The 11425-nt window shown below is 40.3% G+C and overlaps 1 protein-coding gene across 1 annotated transcript in view; it reads left to right on the plus strand.

Annotated features, from left to right (window-relative positions):
* The window catches only part of gpat4 (glycerol-3-phosphate acyltransferase 4), a 49240-nt gene extending 38063 nt beyond the window's left edge, over positions 1-11177 (plus strand). The window contains exons 10-14 of the mRNA XM_034169908.1: positions 48-133; positions 253-381; positions 5925-6004; positions 10169-10821; positions 10875-11177. Coding sequence (XP_034025799.1) covers positions 48-133; positions 253-381; positions 5925-6004; positions 10169-10277 — 404 coding nt within the window. The 3' untranslated portion in view covers positions 10278-10821; positions 10875-11177. The remainder of the gene's footprint in view (positions 1-47; positions 134-252; positions 382-5924; positions 6005-10168; positions 10822-10874) is intronic.
* The last annotated feature ends 248 nt before the right edge of the window (positions 11178-11425 follow it).

The following is an 11425-nucleotide window of genomic DNA, read 5'->3' on the forward strand; positions in this document are numbered from 1 at the left end:
TGGCAGCCCTCCCTACATGTATTATATTTCTTATTATTAATTACCAGGTACCTGCATTAACAACACATCAGTGATGATGTTTAAGAAGGGGAGTTTTGAGGTTGGTGGAACAGTCTACCCTGTGGCCATTAAGGTGAAGAAACATCTTCTGTCTTGAAGATATGATTCCATATTTTAACACATTTCATTGCATATTTTTCCTCTGGAAGTCTCTTTATAGTTAAATGATGTTGGTGTATTTGAAACTTATAGTATGATCCCCGATTTGGAGATGCCTTTTGGAACAGCAGCAAGTTTGGAATGGTCACCTACCTGTTACGGATGATGAGTAGTTGGGCCATTGTCTGCAGTGTGTGGTACCTTCCTCCCATGAGTAGAGAGGTGAGCTTCTGTGATTTCAAATAGAACTGAGATTTTTCTACTTCTATCCTGTTTTTATATACAGTGAGGAAAATAAGTATTTGAACACCCTGCGATTTTGCAAGTTGTCCCACTTAGAAATCATGGAGGGGTCTGAAATTTTCATTTAGGTGCATGTCCACTGTGAGAGACATAATCTTAAAAAAAAAAAATCCGGAAATCACAATGTATGATTTTTATTTTTTTTTTTATAATTTGTATGTTACTGCTGCAAATAAGTATTTGAACACCTGTGAAAATCAATGTTAATATTTGGTACAGTAGCCTTTGTTTGCAATTACAGAGGTCAAACATTTCCTGTATGCAGCTAACAACCTATTTGAGGTTGTTAGCTGCATAAAGACACCTGTCCACCCCACACAATCAGTAAGACTTCAATTGCTAACATGGCTAAGACCAAAGAGCTGTCCAAAGACACCAGAGACAAAATTGTAGACCTCCACAAGGCTGGAAAGGGCTACGGGGCAATTTCCAAGCAGCTTGGTGAAAAAAGATCAACTGTTGGAGCAATTATTAGAAAATGGAAGAAGCTAAACACGACTGTCAGTCTCCCTCAGACTGGGGCTCCATGCAAGATCCCAGCTCGTGGCGTACCAATGATCCTAAGAAAGGTGAGAGGAATCAGCCCAGAACTGCATGGGAGGAGCTGGTCAATGACCTGAAGAGAGCTGGCACCACTGTTTCCAAGGTTACTGTGGGTAATACACTAAGACGTCATGGGTTAAAATCATGCATGGCATGGAAGGTTCCCTTGCTTAAATCAGCACATGTCCAGGCCTGTCTTAAGTTTGCCCATGACCATTTGGATGATCCAGAGGCGTCATGGGAGAAAGTTATGTGGTCAGATGAGACCAAAATATAACTTTTTAGTCTTAATTCCACTCGCCGTGTTTGGAGGAAGAAGAATGCTGAGTACCATCCCAAAAACACCGTCCCTACTGTGAAGCATGGCGGTGGAAGCATCATGCTTTGGGGGTGTTTTTCTGTACATGGGACAAGACAACTGCACTGTATTAAGGAGAGGATGACCGGGGCCATGTATTGCGAGATTTTGGGGAACAACATCCTTCCCTCAGAGGATTGAAGATGGGTCACGCATGGGTCTTCCAACATGACAATGACCCGAAGCACACAGCCAGGATAACCAAGGAGTGGTTCCGTAAGAAGCATATCAAGGTTCTGGAGTGGCATAGCCAGTCTCCAGACCTAAACCCAATAGAAAATCTTTGGAGGGAGCTCAAACTCCCTGTTTCTCAGCGACAGCCCAGTAACCTGGCTGATCTAGAGAAGATCTGTGTGGAGGAATGGGCCAAAATCCCTGCGGCAGTGTGTGCAAACCTGGTGAAAAACTGCAAACCTCATTGTAGGCCACTTCTTCAAACTCCCTTGGGTAATATATACATATACATACACACACACACACACACATACACGTGCTTAGGCCATTGTAACAGAGATCAGATAAAGTACAACAGAACATTTACAAACATGCAAAACACAGTAAAGCTAAAAATAAAGTTCAGCATGCAGAGTGCACTTTTGGGTTGTCAGAAGAAAGTCCCTGTCAGTGTCCCTTTGTGGCAAGAATCATGGGTAAGTAATTGTCCGGTCCCGATCACAGTTTGATTCCCCAGCAGTAACTACAGCATTTCAAACAAAACTAGAGCAAATGGAGCAGGTTTGGTTATTAAGAGAGTATAAGTCCCTTCGAATGCTCCCTTGTTTTGTACTCAGGGTCGCCACAGCAAATCCAAGGTGGGTCTGCATGTTGAATTGGCACAAATTTTACGCCGGATGCCCTTCCTGACGCAACTCCACATTATATGGAGAAATGTGGTAGGGGTGGGATTCAAATCTGGAACATTCCGCACTGAAACCAAGTGCCTTAACCACGAGGAAAAAATGGTTCTATACAACATTAGTGTGTTAGTCATACCAACGGGAAAACAGATAAGTCTTTAATCTGGACTTGAATGACTCTAGCGAATCAGACTTCTGTCTCAGCAGGCAGATTGTTCCACAGAACTGGCGCACAATAAGAGAAAGCTCTGTGTCCTAATAGTCCCCAGGTATTGGGGTACCTGCCCGTTACTGCGGGCCCACCTAATCAGTTTGTCCATCCAGGATGTGTCCTTGGATGTGCAGCTGCCCCCCCAGCACACCACAGTGTAAAAGAGAACGCTGGCTACTACGGAGCGGTAGAACATCCACAGGAGTTTCCTGCAGATGTTAAAGGACTGCAGCATCCTCAGAAAGTACAGCCTGCTCTGTCCCTTCCTGTACAGGTGGTTGGTGTGGGTTGTCCAGTCCAGTTTGCTGTCCAGCCACAGCTCGAGTTGCTTGTAGGAATCCACAGCCTCCACCTCAACTCCCTCGATCAGAACTGGTCGCGGTCTTGTATGGACTTCCCAAAGTCAATGACCAGCTCCTTTCTTTGAGGTGTTGAGCTGTAGATAGTTTTTCTGTGGCACTAGACAGCAGAGTCCTTCACTAGGCTCCTGTACTCCTGTACACCCACCCCTGGGAAGATCTGAACACAACCTGGTTCATCTCCTGTCTGTGTACAAACCTCTTGTGCACAGACAGCTAGCTGTCACCCGCACAGTAAGGAGATGGTCTGATGAGACTCTGAGAGACTGTTTTGACAGTGCTGTATGGGAGGGGCTTTTTGATAATCACGAGGAGGACATTGATGGTCTTGCAAATTGCATAACAGACTACATAAACCTCTGTGTGTAGAACACTGTACCCACCAAGTATGTTTGGTGTTTTTCCAACAACAAACCGTGGATCATTCCTGATATTAAGGCTCTTCTCAGGGAGAAAAGTGGGCCTTCAGATCAGAAAACAAGGAAGAGCCGAGGGCTGTACAGACGAAGCTGAGGTGGAAGATCAGGGAAGGGAAAAACCGCTACAGTAAGGAGATGGAGCACCATTTGTGCTCAAGACTTCTAGAATTATGCTTGAGGTGGTGATCATTGAAAGATGATCATTGAACCAAGGTGTTTGCATTTGGGGTGGGGGTGGGTTGATTTTATAATAGATGGAGCAGTTGTGTCCAGTAGGCTCATGACCGCTGCGTTTAAGCTGTCCATGATGCTATCTACTGAATAATCATGTCCAGAAAGTGATGCTAAGCTGTCAGGCAGTCTGGCTCCAAGTTCATTTATTGTTGAGGAGACGATGTAGCACTGACATAATAAACAAGTATCTTGTCCCAATGGCGAGGGTAGTGCAACTGTAAACTTAATAAGAAAGTGATCTGAGACAGCTGACCTAAGAGAAACAATATCAAGATCTGAGACATTAATACCATGAACGAGGACCAGAGAATCCATAGTGTTTCTGCTTACGTGGGTCGATCCCTGAATGCACTGATGAAATCCCAGCATTTCCATAATGTTCATAAATGATTTGCTGAGGAGTTCAGAAGTCTTGCATACATGGATATTGAAGCTGTCAACAATCATCACTAAGTTGGCAAAAATATAAAATGTGTGGTGGCATCGAGAGGATCTCGATGGAGGGACATGTGCTTGTTTACCACAGCAAATACACTTGTATTCAACAGTTTGGCCACCCCTGATAATTTTCATTATTTTTCCTTTATAAATCATTGGTTGTCTGGATCAGAAATTTCAGTTAAATATATCATATAGCAGATAAACACACAGATATTTTGAGAAGTGAAATGAAGTTTCTACTATTTACAGAAAGTGTGCAATAATTATTTAAACAAAATTAGGCAGGTGCATAAATTTGGGCACCCTTGTCATTTTATTGATTTGAATATATTTAGCACTAATTATTGGAACACAAAATTGGTTTGGTAAGCTCATTGACCCTTGACGTCCTTACACAGGTGAATCCAGTCATGAGAAAGGATATTTAAGGTGGCCATTTACAAATGTTTCTCCTCTTGGCATCTCTTCTAATGAGTGGCAGCATGGGATTCTCTAAACAGCTCTCAAATGACCTGAATACAAAAATTGTTCAACATCATGATTTAGGGGAAGAATACGAAAAGCTATCTCAGAGATTTCAGCTGTCAGTTTCCACTGTGAGGAAATGGAAGACCACAGGCACAGTACTAGTTAAGGCCGGAAGTGCCAGACCAAGAAAAATCTCAGATAAGCTGAAGCGAAGGATGGTGAGAGCAGTCATAGTCAACCCACAGACTTGCTCCAAAGACCTACATGATCTTGCTGCAGATAGTGTCTCTGTACATCGTTCAACGATACAGCACACTTGGCACACAGAGATGCTGTATGGGAGAGTAATGCAGAGGAAGCCTTTTCTGCGTACACGCCACAAACTAAGTTGCTTCAGGTACGCTAAAGCTCATTTGGACAAGCCAGCTTCATTTTGGAATAAGGTCCTGTGGACTGATGAAACTAAAATTGAGTTATTTGGACATAACAAGGGGCAGTATGCATGGCTGAAAAAGAATACAGCATTCCAAGAAAAACACTTGTTACATACAGTAAAATTTGGAAGTGGTTCCATCATGCTGTGGGGCTGTGTGGCCAGTGCAGTACTGGGAATCTTGTTAAAGTTGAGGGTCACATGGATTCCAGTCAATATCAGCAGATTCTTGAGAGCAGTGTTCAAGAATCAGTGCCAAAGTTGAAGTTGCACCGGGGCTGGATCTTTCAACAACAACTTATTTCAAAGTGAGTTACCTCTTTCAACAAGACAACTAAACACTACATAAAATCTACTAAGGGATTCATGCAGAGGAATAAGTACAATGTTCTGGAATGGCCATCTCAGTCCCCAGACCTGAATATTATTGAAAAGTTGTGGTGTGATCACTGTGTTTGTCTGCTATATGATATATTTAACTGAAACTGCTGATCCAAACAACCAATGATTTATAAAGGAAAATCATGGAAATCATCAGGGGTGCTATAAAGTTAATGTCTTACCTTAGTCTTGTTCTGTTTATCTATGACACACTCCACTAAGTCATTACGAGTCAATTGCAGATGAGTGGCTCGTTATTCTGCTTGTAACAGGAAGAAGCCTCAGTTTTCATTGAAATGATTTATGAAGTTTGCCATTTAGTTTGAACATTTAAGGAGCAGAGTTGAAAATGAAAATGAATCTATTAAACCTTTCATCAAATAAAATTATTAAATGTATCATATTGGGCAGAATCAATTTTATCACTTTTTTTCCCCTTCTTTTAAATTTGTGTTTGAGAGTTCATGTTAACAGTTGCATGTTGATTTTCCTTTAGGTGTCTACTTTAACACTTTAAACCTTACACATTGCCAACATGAGCGAAGCATCCCACAAACATCCCACATGCGTGTGTTGTCATCCCTTGAGAGACGAGACCTGGCACCTATTTCTCCACATGTGCCCTGAAATTTAACAAGTTTTTTGGAATGCTTAATAACTATGTACTTGAGTTTCTTTTTTGCAGCTTTTCACAGTTTTTACCCTTGTAAGTTATTTGTTTTGTCTTTGTTTCATTGCCTGTTCATTTTCTTTGACAGGAAGGTGAAGATGCTGTACACTTCGCCAATCGTGTAAAGGCAGCAATAGCCAGGCAAGGTGGACTGGTTGACCTCCTGTGGTAAGAGAACACCTTGGCAGATTCTGCCACTTAGAGAAATGTGCCCTGTTGCTGCACATGAGTCATGAACATGTGGTCTACATGCACAAGACTATTTTGTACCATACTGCTGTCAAGGGTTATAACTAGGGTTGGGTATCAAGAACTGGTTCTTTGCGGGTATCGTTAAGAAATGATTCTGTCCATTGATATCAATCGTCTTTTTGCTTAACGATTCCCTTATCGGTCCTTCAGAGTGGCCGTTGTTTTTAAAGGTGTTTGTCAGGAAAATGATCATTCCTCTACGTTGATTGCAGAACCTGCAGCGGCTCTGTAATCAACCGTTTCTGCAGCGCGACTCCAGTTTGAAGCATGAACCAATGAAGCAATGCTTCAATCCACTGGCTCGTTGGTTCTTTGATTCGCTGCTCTTCAGAAGCGGAAAGCCCGCTTCTTAACCCCTCTAAAAGCCATTAAAATATGTTAATTGTGAGTCACTTTTGTGTGGATTAAAGTTACTAACTGGGACTCTTGTCTTGTTGTTGTCAAGAAACAAGAATCGTCCTTGTTCTGTTGCCACATCTCCAAACACTGTGCGGCTCTCCGCCGAGATGGAGTCCGGTCGGAATGAGTAACTTCAAAACGAATTGCCGCTTTAAATAAAATGACACCTCTTTTCAAACACTGTACTACAGACAATAAACTACAATCCACTAAAACATTTTTTTCCTCCCAAAATGAGACGTCCTGCATTTTTTATGAATTACATCCTGACGTGCAGCACAGCCAGCTGCAAGAGCTCAGCTCAGATGTATGGAAAGACATTAATGCCAGTAATGTCTGAGAGGAAGTGCTTTTAACAGTAACTACAGATTTTGTTTATTTCTATTTATGTCCAGAGATCAAGGATCCAGCATGTAGAGTTTATTCTACAATATTATGCCTGATAAAAGTTGACAAAAGATATAGAAGTAAAATTTTCTTTTACTTAGAAATCTTTTTTCCCCCATCCCATGTATGTCTACAGCTTTTCAGATAAAGATTAGCATTCATTTGCTTTGAATAAAATGTGAAGAATTAGCAATCAGAAGAAACTGACTTATAAATGATAAATATATACAGAATGTACAGAAACTTTATTTTCAGTAATTTTAGAACAAACTCCTGAATTTAAGCATGCTGTGCTGCTGAAATAATTGTTTCATACACATACAAACACACCACAGTCCAGGTCCATATTGATCAAAATGCAGGTGTCTATTACCCAGGAATAAATTTTCATTTATAAGAAAAGGTGATGAGTGAACAAACCATTCTGTGTTTCGTAAGTGGCTTATATCCTCCTCGACATCGCCTTCGTTGTTGTCGTCATCCCCTGACCCGCGCTTCATCTTCGTCTTCTGTCGTGTACGGCTTGAACATATACAGCTGGAGCCCCTCATTATCTTCACCGTCGCTTCGTTCATCAGAAACTTCATCTTCTTCAAAAACAATCAGTATGTCACTTAAATCTTCACTATAATCACTCACTATGCCTTCGCTGTCCGTGTCTGCCGTATAGGTAAACAGAGCCTCGCTTCGACACCTTTACTCGCATGACATCACATCCGTTGCAGCGATACAGTAGGTCAACTCGGAGGCGGGAAACACAAATTCTCATATGGATAACGAAATGTCTAAATCATTGTTCAGTGTAATTTTATGCTTAAAAAAAAACAAAGACAACATGTGGAAAAAGCTTTTTTTTAATCTTCAAGAATATGTAAAAACATGGGGTGGCAGGGACCCTTTAAAGATGTGTTGTACAAGCTGCCCCAGAAAAAAACAACAGGTTATTGAAAGGACAGTTGCTGTTGTTGTGGTATTCATGCCATGATGAACACAGAGAAACTTCTGACAACTGCATGTTCCACAAATCTTACACCTTTGAAGATGTGGTACTGAGTAATCACTCAGAGATATTCTGTTTCTACACACTAGGGGTGTAACGATACACAAAAATCACGATTTGATACGTACCTCGGTTTTGAGGTCACGGTTCGGTTCACTTTCAGTACAGTATGGGAACAAAATGCAAAAACTAAATTTGCTTGTTTTTTAAAGCAACAATTCATTGTAACATTATACAAACAGGAAAATAAAATAACTGCAAAGTGCTGTCTGGTAATAAGTTAAATAAAATGTTCTCAAATAAACAACAAATATGTCAGTTGATGCTGTCAACTGATTTCCTGAAAGCTGCGCTCATTATGCGGTGTGAATTCACACACACACACACACACACACACACACACACACACACACACACACACACACACACACACACACACACACACACACACACACACACACACACAGTGTAAATATCAGGTCTTACCTGTGCGTTCTAGTGAAGAAAAGTGGCTCTGAGGCACTTTTGCGCCGCCAGAGCAGTTAGCAGAGTGGAGCCTCCTCCCCTTCCCCACCGGTTCTCTGTTTTGGCGCAACAACTCGAAAAAGTCACAGCGCCTCAATAACATTAATTTACCACAGGCTCCATCTGATCCTGGCTGCACACGCGATGAAATCTCAAGAAAAAGTTATAAATTACTCACTTCTCCGTGTGGAGCAGAAGACACTGTGCGCGCACGCTGGATAACGTGCGTGTCAATATTTACGTATAACACTTCAGGGGAAAAAAGTATTTACGGTACGTACGCGTATTTAATTATAAGTTTAAAAAATTCTTTCTGTCGAACATCCTTCTGTGTAAATAGCTCATGTTACAACGTGGAGACCCACGGCTTATAGACAAGTGCGGCTTATTTATGTACAATTTCTTTTTCTTTTTAAAATTGGTGGGTGTGGCTAATATTCAGGTGCGCTGTATAGTCCAGAAATTACGGTAAACACGCGAACTCACCCGTGCACAGCCCTGTACCAAACCGAACGTCCTGTACTGAAACGGTTCAATACAAATAATGTATCGTTACATCTGTACTACACACTGTCCCTGATTTCACTCAGAAAAAATAATTCAAATTCAGAGCCGTCTGATCCCATGTCATGAGGTTGAGATTGATTTTCTATGCCAAATATATTCTGGTAATTTTATTGATGAAGGCTTTTTTTTTTTAAACCAAAATTTAAGCCATTAAAAGCAGGTCATTGTTTATGCTCTATGAATTTGCACGAGAGGATTATGATGTCAGCTGTCACTGTGTACCAGATATGCATTTGGTGCCGTTTAGAGTAATCATATGGTGAAGACCACGGACTCGCATGTGGACGCAGCTCACTTCCATAACTCCCACACTGCAACAACAGAAGCTATTAATCATTAGGTTATTTGATTATGGAAAATAAGTAACAGCCCTGTAACTTAGTTTTTTTTTTTCTACATTCTGTGCACTTACTTTTGACAGTTTTCAGCACAGTTTTTTTTTCTGTATTAATTTTGCGTTTTGTTCCTGTGATGACTTTCTGTTCAGCTATCGAGCATGGTTGAGCTACATAATTTTTCATGACATACAGGTGCCTCAGAATTATATTATGTATATTATAATATCTTGAAAGTTTTTTTTTGTTGTATTTCAGACAGTGAAAATGTTATATATTCTAGGCTTGTTATATATAAACTAAAATGTTTCAAGGCTGTTTTTAGCTTTAATTTTGATAACTACAACATGCAGCTCCAAAAAAATCTATAAAAAAACATGTCTAAAAATACTAGTTGGTGTAATTCACTATTTCTGCAGTATAAATACCATGAATCTCTCAGTTTGGTTTAGTGCACACAATCATGGGGAAGACTGCAGACTTGACAGCTGTCCAGAAGACACTGACACTCTGCACAAGGAGGGTAAGCCAGAGGTCATTCCTGAAAGGGCTGACCGTAGACTGGAAGGGAAAAGTGTGGTAGGAAGATTCACGAGCAACATTTTAAATCTTTTGACTTAATTTATTTGATCGATCTTATGAAACGTAACATTTTGAGATAATGCACTTTTAATTTTTGGAGCTGGAGGCTATAATAATCAAAATTAAAATTAAAAAATGGTTGAAACATATATTTCACTTTATATGTGATGAGTCTAGAATATATAAAATTTTCACTTTCTGAAATACCTGACGAAAAATATTGAACTTTTTCCACAATGTTCATATTTTTGGAGTAATTGTCCTAATCTCTAAACTCTCTTGTAGGGATGGAGGATTAAAGCGAGCAAAGGTAAAAGATTCTTTTAAAGAAGAGCAGCAGAAGCTCTACAGCAAAATGCTCGTGGGCACCCAAGAAGACCGCAGCCGCTCCTGAGGAACCAGTATGGTGGTGGACTCAGTCAGAGACCCACTTTGGCACCACTGGACTAAACAGACAAAAAGGGGTACTTCCTCTCTGTTAGAGCTTCTGGACTGAAACAAATCCCTCTCTGGTATCCACCGTATTCCTTTTGGCATTCTTGGTCACTGCCTCAGCCTGGCATGTTAGTTATTGCAGTTGATGGTCACTGTGAGTCTCCCACTCTTTGTTGGAATCTCTTGACCAGAGTCTTTGCTTGTAATAGGGTATAAATGAGGTGCACACTGAAATGAAGTGTTGTCTTCCTTTGTGAAAGTTTCAGATTTAAACAAATTATTTTAGTTATCTTCAGTCATTATTTCAAACTGCTTTTCTTTTTAATTTCATGTTTGTGTTACTTGTAATGTTTCAGACTTGAGATCAAGCAGAGTTATTGTAGAAAAGATGGTTGAATAATGGGTTGGGCCTGACAACGTTTAAATGGCCTGTTACGTTTAAATTTTTTATGAGCTTTTTTGTTTTTCAAAGGGAGGAACAAAAAATCTTTGTATTTTAAGCTGTGTTTTTTGTATTGCATCATGTGGTCACAGTAGGAGTTGTGTTTCGGATGAGTGTTTGCTATGTTGTCTGTTTGTCACTTCCATGGAATGTGTATCTTCACATTATGAAATGGAAAATGTCAACCTAAAGTTACTTGGGCTAATATTTGAATTCAGGATACTTTTGTCTGAGCAAATATAAAGACTCCTAATTTGACTATCTATCTGTACACATTTTGCTTTGTCACCTTGATGCTTGTGGTGCACATGTATAAAAGCAGGATGAAATTCTCCTGAATATAACACACTACAAATCACACAGCTGAAAAATAAAATAGTTTGGTTGATACATTTATCCAGAGTAATTTGCAGTCTTATGTAGCATTTCTGCTTTCTGCAGTGACCGTTTTGTTTAGTTGACACCTAAAAGTAGTGTCCTTTCTCTCACTTGATGGCACCAAAAAGAGTGCAGCTATAGTTTTGGATGCCACCTGTTAGGATACAAATGGGTCACACGAACAACCTCAGATCCTCCTTTCTGGGGAGGTTCTTCTCTCTATTTTGTTGTTTCAGGAATAGTCATTTAGACTTAAATTGCCCATCAAAATAAATGTTGAAGAATGT

Source organism: Thalassophryne amazonica, chromosome 5 (assembly GCF_902500255.1).
Source record: "Thalassophryne amazonica chromosome 5, fThaAma1.1, whole genome shotgun sequence".
Lineage (NCBI taxonomy): Eukaryota > Metazoa > Chordata > Actinopteri > Batrachoidiformes > Batrachoididae > Thalassophryne > Thalassophryne amazonica.